The sequence below is a fragment of the Scatophagus argus genome, chromosome 15 (genome assembly GCF_020382885.2).
Source record: "Scatophagus argus isolate fScaArg1 chromosome 15, fScaArg1.pri, whole genome shotgun sequence".
In the NCBI taxonomy this organism is placed as follows: Eukaryota; Metazoa; Chordata; class Actinopteri; family Scatophagidae; genus Scatophagus; species Scatophagus argus.
This window is the reverse complement of record NC_058507.1, coordinates 7,499,311-7,525,633: the sequence shown is the minus strand read 5'-3', so window position 1 is coordinate 7,525,633 and position 26,323 is coordinate 7,499,311. Positions and strand designations below refer to the sequence as shown.

The window sequence follows — 26,323 nt, the reverse complement described above, 5'->3', positions numbered from 1 at the left end:
ATACCCTGCTTTAACGTTAAACCTGCGTAACAGATAATTGCCTCTCGTTTTTTTTTTTTTTTTTTTCCAGCGTGCAACTCTCCATAACGCACGACAGCGATTTACACACGCGCACGCGCACCCTCTAATGCGCGCATACACACACACACACACACAAGCACGGACGCATTATGCACACATGACTGCCCCTAATCAAAAGACTAAAACAATAACTCAGTCTATTGTATCACATCTAGCTTTTGACCTTAGAACATCGATCGGCAGATTTTCCTTGCAGAACAGAGCATGCTCTATTTACTGATGGCACAGCAGGGTCACACACTGAGCAGAGGCTAAGTAGCAGAAAAGTTGCCATTATGAGACACATCAAACAAATCTGATTATTTACAAACAGCCCATTTTTCATTTGGAAGCCCTCTCTCTCTCCATGTATATATATATATTACATACATGTAAAAGGCTCGGGTGTTTTCTATCGCATGCAGACACGCACAAAACCAGCACACAACATATAAAAGATTCTGTTACTTACGTGATCTGCGAGGTTAGTCGAGGATCCCGACAGTTCTTCGTGATCTGATTTTGAGCTGCCATCCCGTTCGTCAATAACTAGATCTATTGGCATTTTTCCTTTCAAACAACTGATGTACCGGTGGCAAAAATTGTCGCAGAGCTCGTGCACCTACAGAATAAAAAAAAAAAAAAAAAAGAAAGAGGAAAGCACCTTTTTTCAGGATGGGGAAACGCTTCAGCCGGTCCAAGAATAACTCCAATTAAGGGGCATTATCGGCGTCGAGGAAACAATACTGAAATTGTTGCAGTGCTTATTATTCTCCTGAGACTGGAGCAACAAGTTGAACGACAAAAAAATAAACAGCATGCCGTAAGCTGGGGGTGTGTGTGTGTGTGTTGTGTGTGTGTGTGTGTGTGTTGGGGGCTGGGGGGGGGATAATGCAGCTGAAACTAAACCTGCGGATCGATAACAATGTGCAACGTGAGCAAAGAGACTGCAGCATATTTCATCAATTGTCACACAAAGAGTTGGCTACATTTAAAATAAATAAATAAATAAATAAATATATAAATTGATGAAAATGAAACACCTGAAACTTTCTTCCAGTGCATGCCTCTTTATTTATTTATTTATTTATTAAACATCTGCTAATGCCTAAAGCACTGCACGTTCAATAATATTAAATACATTAAAATACAGGCTGTGCGTGCAGGTGGCGTCATGCGTTTGCAGATGAGAAAAGAATATAAAGATTTATAATATTTACCTTTTCTAATTCCAAGAGGTGAAACCGTAATACTTGTATGGCTTGAATCATCTGGGGGGAAAAAAACGAGCAAAATAGACACAATTTATATCACAGAATTCACAGGGTGAATTTATTTATTTATTTGTTTTACACTTTGCTGTGATGTTATGACGTGAAAAGCCGCCCGTCACAACACTGAGGGCGGAATCTCACCGGTCAGCTGGGTCAGTTTAGATGTGAAAGACCGCGCAATGACAGCGGCGAACGCGGCCGCAGACCTTCACTTCAAAACTGATCTGACATCAGTGCGGAAGCTTAAATCGTCTGTTCATATATTTACTGTGTGATGCTGCGACTATCAACCAAAACAAAAATCAGAGCGTAACCGCAGCGAAGCGGCCATTATGGAGAGACAGAGGGGTCAAGGGTGCTTACCAAATTGTCCAACTCTGGATTTGATGAAAATAAAGGTTTTTCTGCTCGGACCTAAAATAATACATCAAATGTCAAAGTTAGTTTGACGTGAAATGTGCGGAATGTGAGTTTATTTCTATCCTGACATGCAGCCTGATGATGCAGCCATACAACTTTAGTGGTCAAGTGGAAATTCTGCAGAGAACACACACTATTCTTAAATCATATCAAGAGAAAATTTTATTGCAATAAAAAAAAATATGAAGCAGGCAGAAAACTATGAGCCAAGACGCGGCCACAACAATCCCAAATATATATATATATATTTTAATATTTCGAAATTGACCTGTTTGGCAAAGACTGCAATGTCCTCATTGAAGGAGTCTGAGGAGCAGACATCGCCGCCTGCTACGCCGGGCTCCCTCGGAGTACACGTCGCCAGCTCGCACTTCTCAAAAACCAGTGCGAGCAGTGGGAATAAAGGGTGACTGCAAGAAGGGGAAACACAGCCAGAGCACAATCAGCACACGGCTCCAAAATGCCCACTGCAAGAAGTGTCCGCTCAACCTGCACTTCTGTCGGCCCCCTGCGCCTACAATTCTAACTTTTCTCACAGCAGCCAAAAAAGAAAACACAGTCAGATGAGTAGAATTTGACTTTTTTGTTTCCTCCCTCCCCTACACACACACACACACACACACACACTGTATAGTTTTCGTACTTTTCTCCAAACAAACGATCGCTTTCTAAAATAAGCAACTTAAACAAAACATCAGGATTCAGGATCGTCCGCGTTCAGAATCTGTTTTGTGTTCAAAACGTGGGTAAATACGCATCTGGAATATTTTACCTCTTAGTTATTGGGGCATTTGAGGATTTTTTTTTCTTTTTTTTTAGGAGCAGATTGGTGTTAATCGACTTGTTGAGGCGGACATTTCTTGCAGTGCAAACTAAAAACGGCTGAGAAGTCAACAAAACTACACGAAAACAGCACTTGACACACACTAAAGCGGTCTGCAAAAAGACTTACAACCAAATAATAATTTTGCAGCTACACTACAGATGTACTGAGGCACCGAGGACTTCACTGCTTCTTCCTCATTACAGCTACAGCCTTAAAGCTGAGGCACAGGCAAAATAAACAAAAAAAATATAGATGGGTAAAGTCTACCGTCCCTTCAATCAGCATCATGAGACAGGCGCCTAATTTTTTCAAGACTAAATTATAATTTCATAATAAAATCCTATTTCTAGAGCAGACTTTATCTTCACAAAACTGGCTTCGGTTTCTTATTTTACCTCCTCTAGATTGGCTTCAGTATTAAAAACGAAGGTAAACCCAATTCTGAAACGTGAGTAAAGGAGATGAAGAGGATTTAGTCTGCACTCGTCTACATCCCAGATTATATTGATACACTGTGGATTATGGCACTTTCCGTGTACGTGTGTTAGTGAGCAATTTCTGAAAACCTTTTTTTTATTTTGCTTTCTTTTCTGCTTTTTTTTAAAGTTTTCTAGTCACCTGTGAGAGCGACTAAACAGGTTTCCTCTCATTATTTGACATCAGGCTGATGAAAGTAGAATTACAAAGACACACGGTGCGCCGTAACGCGCCCTGCGTGTCTGAGTTACTGTAAAACAAAAATGTGAAAACATCTGAGAAGTTTCTGCAGGCAGCAACGAGACCGTTTAAACGAGTCCAGACTACTTTATAAATAAACGAGTGCAGTCATGTTAAAGCAAACTTTACGGCATGGGACAATTGTTATGATGTTGAAAATAGTTTTTAGGATTTTTTTCTGTGACTTCAGAGCTTGGAGTACGCGCGGAGAGCTTCCATACTATTTTACAGCTTGTATTTCAGGCTCACACTTGCTTACTGCAGGGCTCGACGATGCCTTCTACAATGCGTCTAAAATTACACATCAGCAAAACTCCCCTGACCAACAATAGAGCTCCGAAATTGCGGTCAGTCCTGCACAAAAAACTATTTAAATTTAGCGGTCGGAGAGAAGCGCCAACAAAACAAACTTTGAGAGAAGCTGACAACTTATGGGGGGGAAATAATACTAATATCTGTGCGAGTGGGACATTTGCTTTAAGCGAACCTTACCCGTAAATTTGATCTTTATCCCTCTTTAAAACGTCGTTGACAGCGGAGCCCATGCTGGTGGGCATAACGTTTGGATGAGGAGCGTGGGTGCCGTAGTGCTGGCTGGCGTGCAGCGGCGGTCCGTGGTTCAGATGGTGGACCTGGGGAAGCGGCCGGGGAGCATGCGGGTCCCCGTACATCGACGCCGTGACTCCGTCCATCCCACCGTAGTGGGCCAGCTCATCGTACTGGGAACAAAATCAGAGCAAAAGTCAGCGGGCTGCCCGGTTACTTTTTAAACAAATGTGGAAAGTACAGAAAGCATGCCGTCCCTCTCTCTGAATGTACGGAACGGACGAACTAATAAGCTGTTGTGCTCTGAAAATGCGCAGCAGCCAAGTCAGAAAAGTATCAGATATTATAGGTGCTAAACGATTTATCATTACCAAAAACATTGTAATTTAGGTCCTCCGTAAAAGAGAGTACGGTGGGCGAAAAGAGCGAATTAGTTTGGAGTCTCCTGTGAAACTGCTTCACGACTGTCGTGGAGGCTGTCGGCAAAAGCAGAGGCTGTCACTTTGCTTGAAGAGTAGGGGCGCTGCAGAAAAACGTCAAATATATCGGCTTTGATATGAATACTTTGTAAATTTGCCACCACCCGACAAGAGGTTATCGATACGACGGCCTCCCTACTGTGGATTTGAACAGGTAAGTGTAGGAGATTTAAAACCTACCCTTTGCGCCATCAGGCTGCGCTCCAATAAACTCCTGAATCTGTCGTATATTTAATATCCCAGTCCCGGTTAGAAAGTGATTTAGTGGCAAGATTCCTTTTTCAACCAACTTTGCGACTTCTCCTATTCGCCAGTGTGGTTCAGTTGAAACCGTAGCATCAGGGAGTTTTGCAATTTTTCTTGTTTTCCCTCTTTCCTCGGAAAAAAAAGAAAAAAATGCGCCAAAGTGAAGGTTACAATCGGCCCATCAACAACCTGCATGTAACTAAACTGTCGTGTCTCATGGCTTTTTGCCACTCCAGCTGTCAATCAAAGCCAGAGGTTGTCAAGGTAATGAATGAATGACGGTTGGTGATGATGTTCGAGAGAAGGACGAATCTTTTTAGTCCGTTTTCATCCCGCAAGTCCGCGTCTCCTTTAATGCGTCCAGATCGCTATCTTGTTTTATTATCACTGTAAAAAAAAGAGGAAAAAAAGCAGTAGAAATTAAGAGATTGCGATTCGGATCTTTCCTTTCTTTCCCCCGTAGGTATTTCGTCTATCTGGCGAAACTGAGATGAGTGAGTGTCAGCGAGTGTTGGCAGGTTGGCTGCTAGCTTGCTTATAGAAACAGAGTCAGTTCGCAGCGCTGAGCGGTGGGCGAATGAAATGACGGATCCCGGAAGTAGTGGTGGCCATAGCCAGTCCTACAGCAGCTCCAGAAAAGAGAGAGGAGAGACCAAATCTTGTGATATGCAGAGTATATGCGAGGCACAGGGACGGCTTCAACTCCACACTGGGGGTAAAAGCCAAACCAACAGAGCTCCAACTCCCACCCAATTCCTTCTCGCAGAGAAGAGTCCTAAAGAAAAAAGGAGAAAAGGCTGAATGAGGAAGGTTTACCAGCGCGGACACTTCGGCTGCAACTCCTCACATAACACTGACATGTATTAAAGTACACGAATCACGACTTAGAGCAAATAAAGAAAGTTCATTATTTTTAATGCAGAATTACGCATGACGCACATTCAAACTTTTACGCACAGATAAACAAATAACTTTAACTGTTATTCATCCTTACAGTCAGAGATAGAAGTTAAACAAAGGATTATGAGGCATCTTCGGCTAAAATTATCAGGACATCTCATGAATGCCGAGTTTAATATATGAGCATGACGCTATCTGTTTTGTGATTATAAGCCGGTGTGCCTAATATCTCAGTAATGCCCCCTAATCTTACAGCTAATTATTGCTCTGGTCTTTTTTAGCAAATTAAACGACACGCAGCACCCCTCTAAGCCCAGAATGAACTTTTCCAAGAGGAAAAAAGCTTTTGTGGAGAAAGTAATTTTGTATGTTTCTTTCGTCCAATCCCCTCTCTTGATAGAAATCCGTGCCTTACCTCAGAGTAGTCAATTATCAAAGCTACCCAAGATCATCAATCATGTGGGGAGATTGAAGTTTAGAGGAGGAGCAAAGCTGCGGCCATCGATTGCAGTGAAGCCCTTTTTGGAGTCTGGGCACTTTTACGCACAAAACAGAAGCAGGCCATCTATCCCCTTTAATATTTAGCTCCGTCAGTGCTAATATGGCATCATGGCTGTATTGACAGCTTCTCACATAAAGGCTCCATTTATGGCTCCGTGACATTTTTGATGGTGGGAATTAATTATTCACAGGTTAGGATTAAGGAAGACACACGCTCAGGGAGATGGGCTGTGGCTACTGTTGGAGGGTCAATAAACTCTCCCAACAAACAAAATACCCAGCAGAGTTGCTCGGGGTCGGTTACAGAAATAGCAGGGTAATTTATTTATTTATTTGTAATTTTTTTTTTGTTAAGAAAAGGGGGAGAAAGATTTAATAAATGAAACCGTGACAACAGTTATGTTTGTTGGCATAAAGGGGGGTGGGAAGTGTAGGACTGCAGGGTTTGACAAACGGCTGTGTGGACATTTCAACGTGCAATACCCCGGGAAGGAGCTGCAGAGCGGTGCGCAGAGAGCCAAGGCATTCACCGTCTCCAAGTCTCTCTCTCTCTCTCTCTCTCCCTCTCTCTCCTACACTCTGTAAACACAACCAGCCCGGCAGACTCTACTATTGAAGACTGATATTTTCATAAGCTAAATACTATCGTTTACATTGATTTGTGCACTAACGTTTGACTTTTTTTTTCCCTCCATCCTCCTCCTCCTCCTCCTCCTCCTTTGGACAAGCCCGGTAAGTAGCATAAACCTTATACTGTATCTACCGCTTTGTTGTGAACCCGCGTCCTTTCGCGGCACAGTAAAGGGAAACTTTTCAGACTAGACTGTTTAAAAAAAAATGCAGAATATATTTTCATATTCACGTTTAATTCGCGTTGAGAGCGCACATTGGAATCTATACCCTATAAATCCAAGCACCGGAGCGATTTTTTTTAAATATACATACCTCTGGATATTGCAAGTTTTATCGCATTTTCTTTCCAACGTTTATTGTGAAAATATGTGATTTGCCCCCGAGGCGAGTGATGTAAACACCCGAAGAGCGTGTGAAAATAGCAGAGGCTAATTATGCGTGTCCAACGTAGGGCTCCACAGAAACACATCCTTCCCTGTAAACTTCCAGCAACGACTCCTAACGACGTGAAATTTTCAACTGCGTCTTTTGTCAACTATTTGTTTGAGCAATTTATGGAAGCTATAAACACAAGATATCGCCATTAACAATATTTAGGTTGCGAAATGGGTTAATTTCGCTTATTAAGAGCGACTGACTCGACATTAGACGGTGTTTCGTTTTCTGATTTTATTATTTAATCATCATTCACTCACTAGGTGATTAAAATTAATTTTCCTCATAAACAAGACTTGGGCCAACTTAAACTCCCGTGCTTATAACCTGACCGTGTTTACAAGCCAGATAATTCCAGGAGGACACCTATCACAGACAATTACACCTTTTAAGTAGTTTTAAATTTCTTACAAGTGGCTTTCAGGTTGCTTTTTTTTTTTTTTTAGGTGCGCACACACAACTCTTATGCGTATGAAAAAAAAAAATCAGTGGATGGCATTAACAGGCGGTAAAATTTCATCTGGTGGTGTCAAATTGAGGTCAGTTTAGGGTTAAAGCTCTCGGTGTCCGTGTGGGACATGGCCAGCTGCGTTTGGATTCATTAGGTGGGGTTGGGGCGTTGGGGGGTGGGGGGTTAGAGGATCCATTTCAAGGAAAACACTACTGGGACAATCACCAGGCTAAAGATCCACTGCATGTCACATCCGAAAAGGTGCACCAGGACCGCCTGCATGCGACCGAGCACCAGCACTGAACTTCCACTCCTCTGTTTACTCTTCGCAGGACTTATCCCTCACTCTCTCTCTGTCCCTTTCTTGCCCTGCAGGGCTCGGTTGTTCACACACACACACACACACACACAAGCCTGTTGCTAAATATGGAGAGAAATGCATTGTTGATTTAATTCCCTCAAAAAGATTACTGATATGAAACGGGCTTCAAATCCTCTTAGTGACCTTAAACACTCCTGGAGAAACAATCGGCGCTCAACCGCAGGAACAAATAAAATCGCCCTAATCTTGTTTGTAACTTTGTTCTTCTTTGGCCCTCTTCAGTATTTGAGATTATGTAAATCAGCTAGGCTAATGTATAGAGGCACCGAGATAAGACTGGATCATAGACTGACTACTGGAGAGGCTCGGGAAGTGAAAACCTTGCACACTGTCCATTTAAAATAATAATGGCAATGAAATTGAGGAGGAGAAGAAGAAATGCAGGTGCTGAGGCGTGATTTAACGTAAAAGTTTATTTTTCGCACTAAATAAAAGTGCTGCTTCTTTGCGTGGTTCAAGTGGTTCCCAAATGTGAAGAAGACGACGGATTAAATTCTGTTGATCATTTCCTCAACCTGCATTTTATTTTCTTCTTTTGCCTTTGACATATTTTTGTCATTAGTATTTTATTTATGATTTGCTGATAATAAATCGCCTCCTCGGAGTTTTCCCTCATGCACAAAGCATTAGCTTAGTTCAGTCATTTGAATCTGAACTCTTTTTGACCCCGGAGTGAAATGTGACTATAGGGTTTCAGAAAGTGGAGTGAGCAACTCAAATACTTGTAAAAGTTTCGCGACTAACTGTAAATTCTTCAGCTCCAAAGCCTCATTTTCCCCTCCACCGATTCTCAGAGTCTGGTGTCAGAGGGTTAGTAAAGGGAGGAGGGAGGGAGGAAGAGAGAGAGAGAGAAAGAGGAGGCCAGCATCAAATGTAACTGTGGCTTTTCCCCCCCTCATAGACCCACTGGAAAATATGCGGCCATGTAGCGACACCTGGCGGCCACAGCGGATGCGGAGCTGCCGACAGCATTGCAACAAATGAAAGAAGGCCCTCAAAATAAAAATAAAGAATGACTCAATTTACGCAAAAACGTTCCAAAAAATGTCAACAAAATCTTGTTGTTCTGTTTTTAAAATTAAATGAAAGGTATTGCGGTCAAATGTATTAATTTCTCACAGCACAGACTCGTAAATCTTAACACATGAATATTATGAAATGATGGTTTTGTCTTAGTGAGCTGTCTGAATCGAGCGCCCCGTGCATTTGTTTGTGATAGCGTTTAATTTATTCGCTGGCGATGCTTTGACCATAAATCCGGTCGAACTGTTCACACCCTTCACATCTGATGCTGCTGCACGACGCTGACACACAAACCAGAGAAACGCGGCCCTTATTTGTCACACTTTGTCTTTAATTACGTGTACAAGAATTATTTGTGGATTTATTTATGTGATTTTTCAATTGGTTTCGATAGCAAGTCGACCTTCATGTAAATCCAAATCGGTTGGCTTAGTTAGGAGAAGTGTTTATACACCCAGTTTTATGTCTAACCCCAAAATGCACTGACACTTTAGTCCATATTTTTATTTTAATTTGGACGGATTTTAATATCTGCTTTTATTCTGTATTATGCTGCATTTTGAAAAACAGTTAAACCTAAACATTTAAAAGAGAGAAAAAAATAGAATCATATTGTGATTTTGAAAACAGTCCGTCGAAATGATCTTATGATTATATTATTAATCTTATTATCACGCTCTAATAAAAAGAAACAACGTTGGAAAATAACGCCTTTAAAATTCCTCTTCACGTCATTTCAATTCTTTTAGGCCTACTGCGCTTTTGACGCGGCAGAATTTCGAAAGCTGAGAGCGTTTCTCCGACACGTAAAGAATAAAATAAATAGTTCCTTGTCGAGCTGCCAGCTCCCTGCCATGTGTGCAGCCTGTGTGCAGCCGTGCTCGGCGGTGACACACTTTGAGCAGGTCACCGCCGAGATTAGAGCCCGTCGTTAACGCCTGTGCGGATACACCAAATGCTGATTTAATGAGCTTGCATTGGATGTTTGTCCCAGAATACCTGGTGTGCATGTGTTAGTAACGCCACAGACTATAATCCCCGTGTTTCCCCCCTAACACGTGGCTTTAGGGACAGCCTTATACCTCCATGTACAAAGGCGCCTGTAGAGATTTGAGTACGATTTTTTTTTCTCCACCCAGTTAGATTGAACAGGTCGAAGCCTATAAGGCCCGCATTCAGCCACATTACCAGATGTAATTGAGAGAAGTTTAAGTGGAGGCCGGGAAACCGAGGAGTTAATAGCGGTGACCCTCTTGCTGTGCCTCTGTCGCTCATCATTTATCAGGCTTAAGGGGCTTAAACAGGCAGCACAGACCCACCTTTTATTACATATCAAACCCCTCTCTCCCCTTATCTACATTATAGGAAATACATGCATCGTTGCCTGTTATGCGGATTTGGAAATAGAAACATGTCCAATAAAGTCGCCCTCCTCCGCTGATCAGAGGAAATATGGCTTCAGGCGCCGCAGAGACAAGCCCGCCGGTTTAAGCCTTTATTAAATTGTCTTAATTCCCCTCTCCGCTTTGAAATGAATACAAATTTCCACTCTTGTGTTGTTTGTCCAGTGCGGAAGCGGGAGGAATGTAAGTGCGGATGTTTTCACGGTCCCCAATATGATTAGAACGTGAATAAAATGGCACCGAGTTAAAAGGACGCTGCAAGCTGCTAAACTTGTCCAGATCCGGGAGAAAAAACAACCGCATAGAGTTTTGAAACTCGAGAGCATCACAGACATTTAACCAGGCTGTAAAGACAGTAGACATGAACACCTTATCCTAATGCTTAAGATAACAGGCGAAACTACCTGCACGAACGCAATCAATGAAAGCGTGAGGAAAAGAGACCAAACGTCTTTGTGAAAAGTTGAGATTATTTTTCTGTCTTCCGTCATTTTATTTATAGCCTTAATGAATTACATGTCGGGGAGACCAGTAAAAAGGCTGAAAACTCTTAACTCTGTGCTCGTTTAACTCAAAACATTCATAGCTTATTTTTTCAGTGCTTAAATCTATTTTTATTTCATATTCGGCTACGCGAGGGGTTTATTTTTTTTGTATTTAAAGAAATGCTGGCACAGTGTTTTCAGTTAAAACTTGAGGGCCGAGCCTGAGTTGTCTGCTGGTTTCCTCCAAGGAGAGCTCAGTCAGTGAGCCTGAACGCAGCTGCATTCACATGGAGTGACGGGTTTTGATATTCTAGTCACACAACAGAGTAAACACTGCTTTCCTATTCAATAAACATCATTGACAAGGTTCCATATCCAGCTATTTGAAATACCGAGCTTAACCCCAGTCAACATCAGCGTCTTTTTATTTGTAAATGAAAGTTTATTTTTCATTATCTTGTAGTCTGTACCCTGCACATACTGTAATTGTACTTTGTTCTTTGAAAATTGACTGTACATTTTGTAAATTTTCCTGATGTTTTAATGTCATGCCATTAAAATATTTCTAAATATGTCTTCCAGTTTCTTCTCTGTCTTTTTTATTTTTCTTTCTTTTTGGGGGGGGGGGTTCTGCTTCAGCACAAGTGGAATACACACAGGCTCATAAGTAAGCACACACACATACACACACACACACACACACACACACACACGCAGAGGCTAAAAGCTAATCAAACGACTGAACCCATGAGACAGAAACTATTCATCTGAGTTGTAATAAACTTACACTTAGTGCGTCTTCTCTCAAAAGTGACGCTTCGTGCCAGACCTCAGGCTTCACAGCGTGGGACGGTCCCAGCAGAAAAACTCCTGCCGAACATTTAAGAACACACACACACACAACTTGCTCAACACAACAGTCTTACCCCTGACTCCACTTACTCCAGATACTTGTAACAATGCAGGTAAACAAATGCAGATGGTTTGTGTTTGTGTGTTTTGTTTTTGTCCCCCCTGCTTCTTCTTCTTTTTTTCTTATTTATGTGTTCCTATTTCCACCACCCCAACCCACCCCCTCCTTCTCCTCCTCCCACCACCACCACCTTCTTCACCCCCTCCTCCCCTCAACTCTGGTTCTGCAGGAGTTCACATGATCAAGCATGGTACCCAGGTAATTACCTGGCATTGTCAAATAAAGCGACCACTGATTCAAATGAGGAGTGAAATATCAAAGACCGGCGTTGCCTTTGCAGCCACTACTCATCCACGCAGGAGACAGAGAGGAGATCTGAGAGCTCGGGGACCTGCAGGGAGGCAACAACAACACTCAGCGTTCCTTCTTACATAAATATCACCAATGGAGGCAACACATCCAAACATGCCCGGGTTCACAAGTAACAGCGTATTTATTTGTATCACATATCCTACTTGTCCATTAATAGGTCGTGGTATCTTTTATAGCGTCTGCAGTGCAACTTCAGCATGGGGAAGATTTCGCTATTTTCCCGGACCTCGCCGATGTGTGCCCTGCTGAGTCTTTCTCAAAAGGTCAAAGGCTGAAAACTGATGAATCCGAAGCTGTCACAAGCAGAGCGGTCACGCAAGGCTTCTGACCTTCTGTTATTATATATTTTTTGATCAGACACAGAGACAGGAATAAAGAGAAGGTAATCGCCAGGAACAGAACTGATTCGTGTTAATTTAATGTGTGGCATCCCAAAAAGTCCAAAGTCGTCAGTCCTCTGCTTCAGAAGCCATTTATAATTTGCACAGCTTTATTTTATTTCCCTTTTGCTGAAAGTTGTACAGACTCAAATGAGTTTGTTCTACCCACTTCACCACAAGATTCTGGTTTTACAACATTTAATCTAATATGCTATGTAATTTCTCCAGCCACGTAAGGATGCCTTGAGCACCTTCGAGCAGGGCTGACAACAAGACCTTTGACACTTTGACACAGTAAGTGGAAGGTGATCCCAATGAACAATGTCATTGCTCTGGAAACAACCCCGATGAAAACCTCATTTCTGCTCCCTTCACGTTCGAACTAGACAAGCGGCGTCCTGGGATTTCAGCTGAGCACGGAGAGAGTACCTGTAATTTGACTTGCCACGTCTAAATGGAAGTTGAATAGGTTACAATGTGCAACAACAAATAAAATGCTCGCAATGCTTTAGTGACTGTTTTTCATGGTTGGAGGCGAAATAGGGTTGGTGATGATGTTTGAGTGTTTAACGCTATAAACACACAGACTTCCCTCCCTCTGGCATATGGAAGGCTCCCAGGGACACTATGCATGTAAATATTCATAGGTTGATGGGATGGGCTATTAATTATTGAGCACAGCAAAGAAGTGTAAAACTTCGGCATTTAACACATGAATCTTATTTTTTATTTGCCGCACCCGAGGATGAACATTTCGAGGTGAAACGAGACATTTTTCACAAAATGGTTCTCCTTGTGGGGCTGAAAAAATAAGGATGTGTTTAATAATGATGACTTTCAAGAAATACAGAGTAGTAATTCTGAAACAGAAGATGGGGGTATATATGATTAATGTCTCGGCTAAAAGGCATTGCAAGTTAAAAAAATTTGTCTTCTCAAGTGTTTTTTGATGTAATCTTATATCAAAAGTAATGACATGTCCACTGTAAAACGTTACTTTTCTTGATTTTTTAAAAATATAAAGTAGAAGTCTGAGCCCTTTCTGTCTAACTTTCCAGGTGAACTACATCAGCACTCATTCCTGCAGCTCTTTTCCTCTGCACAGCTTCACAGCCCGACAGACCGTCACAGTGTGATGGAGCTCGAGTTGGGCCACCAGTGAGAGGTGGTTAGAGGTCCATACCTGAGCTCCACACTCCAGACGTTTGACAACCGAGGACAGAAGCGGCCCTATATGGCTGAAAAGTTAGATATGGTGAGGCTCAGAGAATGGTGTAATTCTATACACGACATACTGTATTCTACATTCAGCCTCTCTCTCCCTCTGAAGTAGCACCCATATGCGAAAGCTGCAGATATGAAACGGAACGGGCTTTTCAATTGTGAGCGGAAAAAAAAAAAAAATGACCTAGATACAATCAGGTCTTTGAGAGTTCACATCCTATTGTGCCACTGACAGGAACGAACCAGTGATCTCCGTCGTCTGTGTTGACACGAGTCAGAATCAAAAAGGACACTGCCATTCTGCGAGATCGCTGCAATCTAATTCAATTCATTTGTGCCCTGAAAAACTCAGCGTCATCTGAGTGGAATTGAATTAACAATTTCCCTAGCTGATTTGGTCTTTTTAAAACCCTCATTACACAGAAGCATTGTATATATTATCAAATCCCTTAGAGGAATATGGAACGAGGAGTCTATGTTCATCCTATCATCACCAAGTTGTAATATTATAATCAATTAGCATGGATGAGCTAATTGTCCAATCTCTCACTTGCAAATTAACCTCGGAAATATAAATGGGACAAACTAATGCACCATTTTTTTTTTTAAAAGGGGATGCACAAATTGAGCTCGTGCTTTAGTTAACGTGGCTGGTTTCTTCAGCGGGTCGTCAATATGTATGAGCTACATCAAAGCGCAGAGATAGAAATGAGGCCTGCACAAAAGCGGAACACATTTCAGATCCAGAATATGCAAATGTGTTGGTTTTTGTTGAACTCTGGTGTTTGCATAACTTTAGTTGACACAGTCTATGAGAGCTTTTCTGTGCCACTTGTGTACAGACTACAAAACACACTGTCCTCTGGGATGTTTTATTTTAAAAGCACGCTCAGAGCTCTGCTTAAATACACTGAATTTTAATGCATTTGGCAACACAGATCTTATATCCGATTGGCCACAGCCTAAATGTGTCTGAAATTACATAATTTCATGTAAATCGGGGTGTATTTAATGAGAGCTGAACGTTACCGTTCAGTCACACATGCAGTGTGTGTCACACTGCAGAAAAAAAGGGTGCCAACACCGGACCAATACTGGCGCTGGAGCAGAGCAGCATAAGTTCAGACTCCAGACAACAATCCAATACTGAATGAGACACCGCAGGAAAACCAGTGAGATGTTTGTGTAACTGCACACTTCAGTTTCCAGGGAGGTGCCCCCGACATACTGTATGTGAAACAATAAACCAACTGTAAAAGCAGCCAGAGAATGAATGTTGTTCAACTTTAATGTAAAGGTGACAAACCAACATCTAAAATTCAGCAACACTAAGACATTTTCTGCTACAAAAATGCTATTACGTGTTAAATATCAATGTCACACTCATACAAGACCACTTTTTGTTTATCGCAGGAGCCCAACACAAGAAAGTGACCTAAAATGGAAGCCAACTTTTTTTGTTGTTGCACTTCGGCCCTTTGTTCTACGTTGTTGTCAAATTTGAAATTTAATACTATTTTTCACCTGACTCCATCTGTAGAAAAGATATCCTGCATTCTCTTTTAATATTCACTGGTTGTTAATTATTAAAGGTATGTATTTGAATTATAAATATACTAGTTATACAGAAGTAGGCAAAGCAGGCATATAGCCCGAGGCTAAATTCCTCCATTACCCATTATTTTCCAGTCTGCCGTCTCCATATGCCTGCCTCCTATTCCTATGTCATCTCAAAAAGCACTGAGGCATTCCTTTGTACTTACCAACCCCTCCCCTCTTTGGCCACCCGAAAAAACCTCCCCCTCCATACATACGTGTGCTGCTTCCTTGAAGTAGGATGTCACACTTGTCTTAAATATAATGAATCACTATCTTCAAGGCATCCCTGGATCCCAAACACTCCCCACAGAAACCTGCCTAGTCCTCCCCCGTTTCGAGCCTTCCTACATGTCACAAATCATCCGTTGTGGAGGGCTCTCCACTAAATCATTAACATTGTCAGAAATGACTGGGGCCAAGAATGGGAAGAGCCCAGAGATGCAGCACAGGCGTACGTACGTATGATGGGAATATAGAATGGTAAACAAAGAGACGCAGCCTTATATCCGTTCTTCCTTTTCCTCGCCGTTCCCCTTTGCCTCCCCTTTGTTTTTGGCTTTTTTTTTTTATCTCCCTCCTCTTCCATGGGATTTCTGAACAACAAGAAAGAAGTACAGTGTGAGGAAAAGTAAAGAATCTGTCAAAGAAGTTTAACAACTCTCGTGAAAGTCTTTCCCTCTATTCTCTTAACTGCTATGGAGTTTTTCTTCTTCCGTGGAGTTTTTCTTAAAAGCTCTTGTGTTGTAAACACACAATAAAGAACTGGTCTGTGCAATGAGATTATGTCCGGGCCATTTTGATAACAGGTATCTATGAGTCCACTGTTGAGAGGATAATCAAAAATATTCTTTTCCTCTCGGCTTGTAGTAAAACTGGTGTCTTTGTTGTCACAGAATGATAATTCTCCTGTCGTGCAGCATTAAAGTTTGTTCCATATATGTGCCATGTCTTAAAATGCAAGCTCCTCATGTAACACTACTTATCAGGCTATTTCCATTAAATGCTATAGCCACACTTATATCTTATGCACTCCTACCTATGCCATCATCCATCAAAAGGATTACTAATTTTCCTTCAATTTCCGTTGCTCTCCAAAGAATCTAAAGGATGATTGATAATAGATGAAGGAAAAGCACAGTGGTACTGTTTTTAACCTTGCTCAAGTCATTAATCCGCTTTATACCCATGAAGGCAGTAAAGGAGACAATGAATTAGTCATTAAAGCACAGGTCAGTTTATTAGAATTCCTGATTGAACTGTAAAACGACTTCTCCCGGGCTGCCTGGGCAGACAGAGGAATCTGCAGAACCCGGGAGAAAAAAGGAGCTGAGGGAAGCAGATGGAGGGATTCCTGCACAAGTGCATTTTCTCTTGAAGAAAATGACAGAGGGGTGTATTGGTAGCCATCGTTCACATGACAAAATAACACCTAATTAGCGCACGCTGTGTGTCTGCAGAAGAATCACATGCCAAGGATCATTTGAAAATGATCAAAGTACAGAAATGATGCTGGCATGACAGATGAGGAGAGGGTGCACGCACACGCACATGCGCGCCCACACACACACACACACACACCGTGCATACAAAAACATAAAATTTGTAGTGACCATTTGTTTGGATGAACTTGCTCCATGCATTTGTTGCCATGTAAAGCTGCTGATGTGAGCGCTGGCTTATGTTTGTCACCATTTATTAAGTCAACGGGTTGTTGGCTCCACTCCACAGGAAAAGTTCAGACAGCCTCGGATGTTTGCTGCCCCCCCACAATGGAATAACCATCTAATGACTGGTAGGGGTCACGCAGGGACCTGACTCAGAGGATGTAATGGATAGGATCAAACCAAAGCAAGTCTCCAAGTTGGCGACTGTTAAACAGTGGATTCAGTCTGTCGCAGAGTGCGGCTGTTCGAAAAGTTCTGCTGCAGCGGGAACGTAACTGTTTAGATGTGCAAAAGCAAACTGAAATGTGATATAAAATAATCATCAACAAACGTTTGTTTTTTTTTGTTTTTTTTTTTAAAAAACTATATCCATTACTGCTCAGAGGGTTGCACATTAATATTCTGAAATTACTTGGCACACACAAGTGTTAAGTTTAACAGTTTGCAAACACCATCTTCCCCTCTCAAATACTCTGCATAAACACATATCCCAGTTATGAGAAAGCAAAATATGACAGCTGAGATATGCCATTATTGGGAAAGTAAGCATCTTACTCTGTTAAATGGTGACTTTTTGTGCCCTATGTAAACTGTTTCCATGGCAACAAACACAATATTGTTTATTTATGGAAACAACAATATTTGTGAAAGGGATTTGAAGATCAATGCCAACAGCATGTTCTAAATATGACCCACAACAGGGTTGAGAATATTCTGTTATCACCACAGATCACTCCAAATGTGTACAATGGGTTTTAAATTTTGTAAAGAATAAAAAAAGCATTTACTTTATGCCCTGCTTGAATTGTGAGCTGTGCAATTGTTTTGAAACCAATCAAAGCCAGAGGGCTTTCAAGAGCTGATTGCAAGATGTCGTGCTAAGCAGGAAGGCCACTTATCACAGTGGACTTCAGAGGAGCTGGCAGGGCAGTGGGGTTCGGTGTTTTGTCTATGCCACAAGAATTGAACTGAGTCCACTTGAGGAACGCTTGAAGCAGTAACACCAGGTGCTGTGCGCATAGTGGGCACGTGGCCTTGACTTACACTGTGGTGATTTCTTGTTTACAGTCATGTCTGCAGACTGTCATCCCACTCTGTCTTACTCCCTAACTAAATGGAACTTTCATTTCCTGGTTTGTAAATGAGTCTCTCCCCCTGCTTTTGTTTGATATTTATTTATTCAGTTTATGTGACAGGAACAATGCACATTAATCAACATCTCAGCTTTCACATCACTGTAAATGTGTCAGGCACCCCCCACCCCCACCACCTCTTCCCCCCTCTCTCCTCCCTCCTCTCACATGCTCTCCTCTCTTCCCCTCACAGTGTAGTAGCCTCAGCTCAACTCCAATCAGCAAATCAGCACCGTAACTCTAATGAGTGAAATTGCTTATGAGGGGAATCTGTTTCCGATGGTGGGCCCGATGATTAATGCGCACTGACAACATGTCTTTCCTCGAGGAGCTTTGCTGGGCCATGGCAGTTGTGTGACGCCACCTACTCAAAGATGTGCCCCCCCCCCCCCCCCCCACCCCTCTTCCCCTGAGAGGCTGACATCCTACAGGGAGAGAGACAAACTGGAGATGCTGCTGAGGACATTATATACCACAACTCATCATGAACACCATCATGACGGTAAAGTTTTATCCTTACTTTACATTCTTAAAATTTGGATTTGTCAGCATGAGCCACCCAGCTGCCCGACTGTGAAGGTGAGCCACACGGTTTTATAAAGTTTGTGCGATTTTACTCTTATACACTCTTATAAAATGCAATCTTAACTATATCATATGAAACAGTTTAAAGCAGGCTATTGCAAAATACCAGTGATAATAAAAAATTAAAGTTTATTGGGAATCATTTTACATACCTAAAGTTCAATAACATTTAATTTATCTCATGAATTCCATTAAGAAAAATCATTATCCTCATGGCCTGGATAGTCATGAGTTGGTTGAAATGTTACAAAAATAGTACAAAATAGTCATAGTTATACTAAAGAATATGTGGTTCTTATTCAAATGTACAAGCCTGTGTATATAAAAACATAAAGTGACGAGTCAACAAGGACTCCCAAGGTGCATTTCAGTAACAAACATCCAATTACAAAGCTTATAATTTCATTATGTTTTCCATTAATGTTCACGGGTTGGCTGGGGAGGAAATGGGGGACTGAGTATGCAAGGTCCTCATGTGGGGAAAGTTCAAAAATGATACTACAATGAACAGCAGTGGATTTGGGGAGGGGCCCAGAGTCAGTGCCTACGTAAGGGTCCAGGACATTGTGTTATGCCACTGCTAATGCAAGCTTTTACAGTGGATTCTGGGTCAGTTTTAAATGCATTTCACCATTGAAGACACTGTTTTGTCAACAGTTAACAACAAAGTGTTTTGAATTTGCTGCCTTTCTGATTCGCACCTCCAACTGGCTTCTTCTCATGGGTACGGTAGTTCGAGCCGTTCACCATGACAAACTATGGAGAAAAATTCAATTTCTAGAAACAAAACGAAAACAACAAAAAATGGTGGCCACCACATAAACCTGTATGATGATTCCACCATCTAGGAAAGCCCTGTATTTCCATATTAATTAACCTCAAATATATTCAAAGAAAAATTTGCAGTGGGAATACACAACATGGAAAAACACATCTGGAAACGACAGCTCCTCAATCCCTATGTGAGTACCCAACTGGAAGTGATGTGACATTTTGATTGGCAGTTGCGATAATTTGCAAAAGGTGGTTTGCTTTTAACGCAATTAAGATGCATGCTTCATTTCAGTTAATCTTAGAATAAAGGTAGGCAATGTGATTGCATGATAGAAATTTGTCAAACATTATAAATGTTGCCATAATCCTCATATAGTGAAAAGCATCACTATTCCAATATATAAATATCATGTTAGACCACACATGTATTGCCCACCCCTATTTGAGACTGCAAAGACATCATATACAGTGTGACTTTGGTTGCAACAAGCTACATGAAAAGGTTTTTTGTGTGATGTTGGTCTCAGAGGGGACTGAAGAAAAACTGGTGGCTGCAGATCAGCTCTGGCCTCGGCTCTTCAGCTGTTTCCAACTCATCATAGGTGTACATTTCATCACGCTCCTGTTAATGCTGAGAGATACTAATGGGCATTTATGAATATCTTATTAATGCTACATGAAGTTAGCTGTAGTTTGGACAATTGTTTAAGCAAGTAAGATGATAGCACTAACAATCACACTAATCACAATAATCACACTTCTCTACTAACTGAGCTGCAGTACTAAAAGATACTTTTAGCTCTGTATCATCTGCAATAAAAGTGTCTTGAATATGTATGAATCTGTTCACATTGTAAGTATTCTGTCTTGGTTGTATAGCTGTGATGACTCTGGATTAATAAGAAACTATTCATCTCCATACTTCACACCTCGAGAGGATTTCTCATCTACCATAACCATTCTGTAAGTTACATTACACAGATTCTGAAACACTTATCCTTGGTTTGTAAGGCTCTAATGTAACATGCACCATTATCAAAGAATTTCTACCTAACGACCCAACTAACCCGAACACTCCTTTCCTCATTCCAAGTAGATGAGATGAGACCCCACTGAGCCAATGAGCTTCAGCAAAAACTGGCTTGATTGCCAGGACTTTAGCGTCAATGATCCTGGAATAACAAGGAGCACATTGAACCATCAGCACAGGGCTGCACATCCAGGCCTGTTTCAGGTTCACAGGCTCTCAGATGCTTGGGCTCAATGATGGAGGTAATGACATTGTCATGATTCAGCAGGTGAATAGGTAACCATACGGACAGAGGGAGACTACAGAGAGACAAAAAAAAAACAAAAAAACAAGCCAAAACAAAACTGTGCAGCAGAACAGCTGGACATCATATGCATTTCAATGTGTAAAATTAGCTTGTGATTAGAAAGAATGGGGGTAACATAATCCTAAATCATATTACACCATGAATGATTTTTCAATAATATTCTCTATCTCTTCAGAGGGTCACAGGGTAAATGCACAGAAAAAAAGGTGAGGATAAAGTTACACAGAAAACGTGTTATTTAGATCATGACTGACTAATTCTGAAAATGAACAACCATAAATGTGCTTTGGCATTGTGTCTAAGAGGCACAGTACAGTATCAGCTTGCTAGCGAGTCATTATCACAGTCGGACCACTGACGCTGCTATGCATCCCTGTCAATATTTTGAGGGAAGCTGCAGTAACTTTGCACAACTCCATATGAAGCAGACTGATGCTCTAATCAAGCATGCGAAATTCTTTTCTTGTCATTTCCACGGAAAAGACACCTTGTCTGTCCATCCCCACAAGATGCCACAGTGGTGTATAATAAGTGAAAAAAACAAACAAAACAAAGCAAAGAGCAATTATAGATTATTGTACATTTTTTTAAATACTTTTTTACTCACAACATAAATCCTATGTCGCGGTGATGACTGATGTGAGATGGAAAAAGCACATGTGACTCTGTTTGTAGTGTGTGCATACCAGTATGTTTATAAATGGCTTTATGCATCTGTGTATGCTTGCACACGCACATAAATGCTTCAGTGCATCTATATATCTTTTTTTGTTGCATCTATGGTAAATTCACGGACACACTGTACATACATACATACACTGAGTTAACAGTTTATTAGGAACAACTAATTAAAAGTAATGCAGTAACCTTAACTGACACCACCTTCATGAATGATTATTTTTGGAGGCTGCGGTTTGACTATGAGCTAACAGTTTTTAATACAGGTTAAACCAAAATTGTGAAGGTTGGACTTGTTGCAGGATTGTTGTATTAGACTGCATTACCTTTGGCTAGGTGTACCCAATAAACTGACACCTGAGTGTACATATACCTGGGTTGACAGTGATTGTGATAAGTACAAAAGAAAGGTAGCATTATCATTGCTTTACATATCTGCCTGTCTGCTACCACCACTCATAAGCTAGTCTCTGCCACTAACTGCCTAGGGAGTTCAGATAATGTTCCTTGGCTGGCAGAAGACAGGTTGATAGCTGTCAGGGACAGAAACAGAATAAATGACAGGGTTTCATTGGGGCGCCTCTAAGGCGCATTAGGGGCCTGAGGATCCCAATCCCCAAACACAGGATGAAGAATCATTTTGTCACAACGGCACGGGGTCGCCCATCACTGTCTAATGCATGCCTTGATTAATAGTGGGGATGGATCAACATTATGTCCCATTCAGGGTGATGCTTAATTGCCTCAGCCATCCAACTCATCCATTGCCCTAATGATTGTGTGTCTGCTCTCTTGGACACTCGGTTACTTTGCTGGACTGTAGCTTAGCAGGACAGGACTCTCTTAAACATCATCACCAGCTGAGAGCTTACCCTCTCCAGACACCTTTACTCCCCCTAACAGCGAATGTGTGGATAAATGGAGCAGGCTTCATCGCCCGTAGCCTTGTGTTTATATTCTCAGCAGAACGTCTGCGAGTGTTAATGTATGTAGATTTCATTTCTGATGAGTGATTATTTGACTGCTCATTTTGCCTGAGATTTATGGCACTCTCTCTATCTCCTGACTGCAGTGCCACTCTTATCTTTAATAAAAGAGATGAGGACATTAATCAGGTTTTGTTGGCGGCCCTTACTAAGACATTAAATGTATTGTATGGGGTAAGTAAACACGCTTCACATCCTTCTCTCACAGTCAAGAGAGAGAGAGTGAGGGAAGGAGGGTGAGGGACAGAAAGAGGCGAGCGGGGAGGGGAAAAAAACCCTCATTATATTTATCATAATTTCACATCTGCTGTTTTTGAAGCAATGTACCATGAGCCCATAAAGTGTATTACAACTGTGCATAAATTCAACTGATTTGTGGCTGGAGTAGCTAATTCCTTGAGTACATTTTAGAAAAACAAGCACTGAGCCCTGAAATTGCAATTCCATAAAGGCTTTAAATTACTGAGTACAGAATCAAGAACTTGCCTGATGTGCTGCGCATGGTGACCATGTTATAGGGAAAAGCAGCACTCCCCAAGATAGAGACAATAAAACCTGAGATGACTGAGCCATATACTCCAGCAAAATAAAGGAAGAGAGGATGGGCTGGCACCATGATGAGGGGGAGTGACTATCCCTGCATCTCATTTTACCCTTCTAACCATGAGGATGCATTTGAGAGGACACATTTAAATTTTTTCTTTTTCTTGCGCCCGCCATAATATCTCTCTCTCTCTACTTCATATCCGTGGAAGAGTTAGTGGATGGATGCCAGCAATGCATACAAAGCCTCATACAGAAGCAGTTAAAATGAAATGAATCTCATTGTTAGCAGAAAGGGGAGGATTCGCACTGTGGGATACTCATTGACAACAGTCAAAAACACATACACACACAAAAAACCCCACACACATAGTCATTCATTCACAGCCTCCATTCATTCATTAATTTCCAAGAATCGCTATACCAGATACATACACACCTATGGGAAATACTCTCCACCTTGGCAGACTTGTAAGTCTTGGTAATGGTTTCCCCACAAGTTAATAAAAAAATCCTCAACCCACATTTGATACAAAGCCTTATTTTGTTATCATGCAAACTTTAAGTGTCACATTGTCTCAGATCGTATTAATATTTCATGTCATTCTCTCCAGCCACTCTTTCTCTCTCCCCCTTCCCCAGTGCACGTCCATGCTGTCACCTCTTCTATCCTCCTTCAGCGTCTCTCACCTCCCTGCTTTTTTCCTCTTCTATCTATGGTCATTTGGGATCGGCATGAACAAGATTTTCATATCGGGTAAATGAATATCTTTATCACAGAGGCAGGATCCGGGATGCTCAGGGAGCTGGAGAGAATAATCACACAGAGCAAACAGTCTTGGGGAAACAGAGAGGCACTCGGTAATAACAACCTCTCTCAGTCTCCCTCATTGCTCTTTGTGTACATCTAAATAGCCTGCTTACCGCAGTGGATGCAGCACCATCAGTGGCCTTGCTATAGCTTAGCGCTGACCTTTGATGAGCCCATAGGAAAAAAAATGACAGGATGTCACAATTAAGTTGATATTTTTGAAAATTCTCAGTTTCTGAATTGTAAACACCATGGTGTTCCTCTGACTTTTCATCTAGTGCCACCATGAGTTTAAAATCTTATTATTATTGTCCAATGCTTTGTTTCTGCAAAATTAATGACATCCTCATCAGCCACAGTGGTAGCCTGCTTTATGTTTTAAGTTGATTAGCATATGCTAGCATGCTAGCTAAGATGGTGAACACTAATCATTAATTATAATACTTGTGTGCAATTCAATAAAACAAAAGTTTTAGACTGGCTTATTAGAGCGACTAAAAGAATGGCACCATTATGATAAATCTTTATAGTTTATGTTAAATAAACTATGATAAATCAAATTGTTTGCATTTCACTGGTTGGTTGATATTTAATTTTACCTATGGGAAAAAAATGTGCACAACTAATTCTTTTCTAATGTGAAGTGCCGAACAAAAAGCAGCCCCTTTATTACAATGCCCAATAATAGTTGATTTAATGGCTATAAAATGTGTTCATTAGATGGTTATAGTTAAGAAATATTGAAAGTATACCTTAAAGTGTCACTTTTATAGTGAATGTACCGGATAATATAATCTAAAAAGGGTGTGATTATATTCACGTCTTGTCCTCCAGCATTATCTTGGAGCTCATAAAGAGATGAAATTTAATATGATGCTTTCAGTCAGTTTAATTGAATTTTAATTGCCACTTTGGACAGAAGGGTTTAGATCTAATCAATAAAATATTAAACTTTTGGGGCTTTGACATGGAACAGTCTCCTTGTCGCTCATGGTGCAATGCATCCTGGGACTGGTGGGTATAAAATAATTGTTTATCAGCTAAGGTAGCTAAGCTAAAATCTTGCTGTTTTCCACAGTGTTGCAGTGGCTAAATAACACACAGCGAACAAGCTGAGATTCCATTAATTACACTGGTGTGGAAGAGCGGTCGGTCACCTTCAAAGGAAGGCCTTTAATGTGCCAGAGCTATAAATATTTTGAAATGTCACACCTTGGGAAGACAGCATCAGGCCAGAGCTGGGGTGATAAATCAGACCCTGAGAAGAACCGGGAAAGAAAAGATGGCTCTTTGGTATTTTAGAAATAATTACTGATACAAAAGGGGTAATGAATGAAGCTATAAATTACATTTAAACAGACCATTAGGAGAGGATTAGTTTATAAAACTCGTTGCTGCTCCCTAAAATTACCCTCTCAGAATATCACCTATTTTACTCAATCCATAATTCATGGAAATAAAAAACATATATGCATAATATCACATAATGTTGATTAATGCTATATTAATTGATTTTGTTCTGCTGCTTTTAAATGAGAATATTGTTCTTCTAAAGATGCCAGATATGACATCATCATAACAGATCTTCCAAAGACAGTATAATGCCAATATAATAACATCCATGGTCAACTTTAATGGCATCTACTAAAATCTACAATCTTTTCTTTTGATCCGAGTTTGAACAAGTACAGAGCAGGTTTTCCCCAAGTTAGAGCAAGTATGACCCAGACGGAGACCCACATGCTATATCCTGTATGTGGGCCAGTCATCGTCTTCACCAACATCATAGCTATCACATACAGTTATAAATCTGAGAGAGCCTTGGTTAGGCTGCTGCATGGATGGAAGGAATTTATCCTCAATCCCTATAGAGAGCCTGGAAGAGAAAAATGACATGGCCCATCCTCTAAGGCTCATAAAAGTCTAAATTAAATATCAAATGGAACCACTGATGGATAGCGTCCCTTCCATGGATCCCCAGCGCCGCCTCTGCCTCCCCTCTCTGACACGACAGGTGCTGCTCACATGATTGGAGTGCCAGACAACTTTGTTAGCAGGATTGTTCTCGGTTCAACGTAAAGCTGCTGTGTACAAAATGAGGGAGTCAAGTAAGCGAACGGAACAAGGCGCCATTATTCCACGCTGGTGCCTGCCATAGCTGGACCCTCCCTTCCTTTCAAAGGATTTTTAAATATTGTGCATGTATGACTGAATGAGGATGTTTCTTCAACAACTTAAAAGAGCGATTTGTTGCATGTCTGAATTACAGAATATATGATTCAACGTATCCATATTTATAAACTCATGATTCTCCCATCCTCAGTGGAAGAACTCTTCTGTCGACTGCTGTCAGGCGGGAACACCTCACTGGAAGATACTGTAATACTAATGCCAACGCCGCCACAATAGCTGGTGCTATCGCCAGGCTAAAACTGTACATTATGAATCATCAATTGTCGCCCTGCTTTGTATTATCCCTGGAGAAAATCCCAATCTGGGCTTGAGCCTACGGCTGATGGACACCCCATTATTCACTCGTGCTT

General features: G+C 41.3%; 1 protein-coding gene and 1 long non-coding RNA gene across 13 annotated transcripts in view; one reads left to right on the top strand and one right to left on the bottom strand.

The window, feature by feature from the left end:
* meis2a (Meis homeobox 2a) overlaps positions 1 to 5,685 on the bottom strand; it is an 80,538-nt gene extending 74,853 nt beyond the window's left edge. For 5 of the 12 annotated variants that reach the window (XM_046411970.1, XM_046411971.1, XM_046411974.1 and 2 more), the window contains exons 1-6: positions 4,503 to 5,248; positions 3,790 to 4,016; positions 2,023 to 2,164; positions 1,698 to 1,748; positions 1,281 to 1,331; positions 533 to 682 (exon numbers count right to left, since the gene is read on the bottom strand). In XM_046411970.1, the coding sequence (XP_046267926.1) occupies positions 533 to 682; positions 1,281 to 1,331; positions 1,698 to 1,748; positions 2,023 to 2,164; positions 3,790 to 4,016; positions 4,503 to 4,514 (633 nt within the window). In that variant the 5' untranslated portion in view covers positions 4,515 to 5,248. The other 7 variants (XM_046411969.1, XM_046411967.1, XM_046411968.1 and 4 more) reach the window with 5 other exon arrangements.
* Positions 5,686 to 5,935: 250 nt separating this feature from the next.
* On the top strand, positions 5,936 to 11,353 carry LOC124071440. Its single transcript, XR_006845331.1, has 2 exons — positions 5,936 to 6,701; positions 8,772 to 11,353. It is a non-coding gene; the product is annotated as an uncharacterized LOC124071440 (long non-coding RNA).
* Positions 11,354 to 26,323: the final 14,970 nt, after the last annotated feature.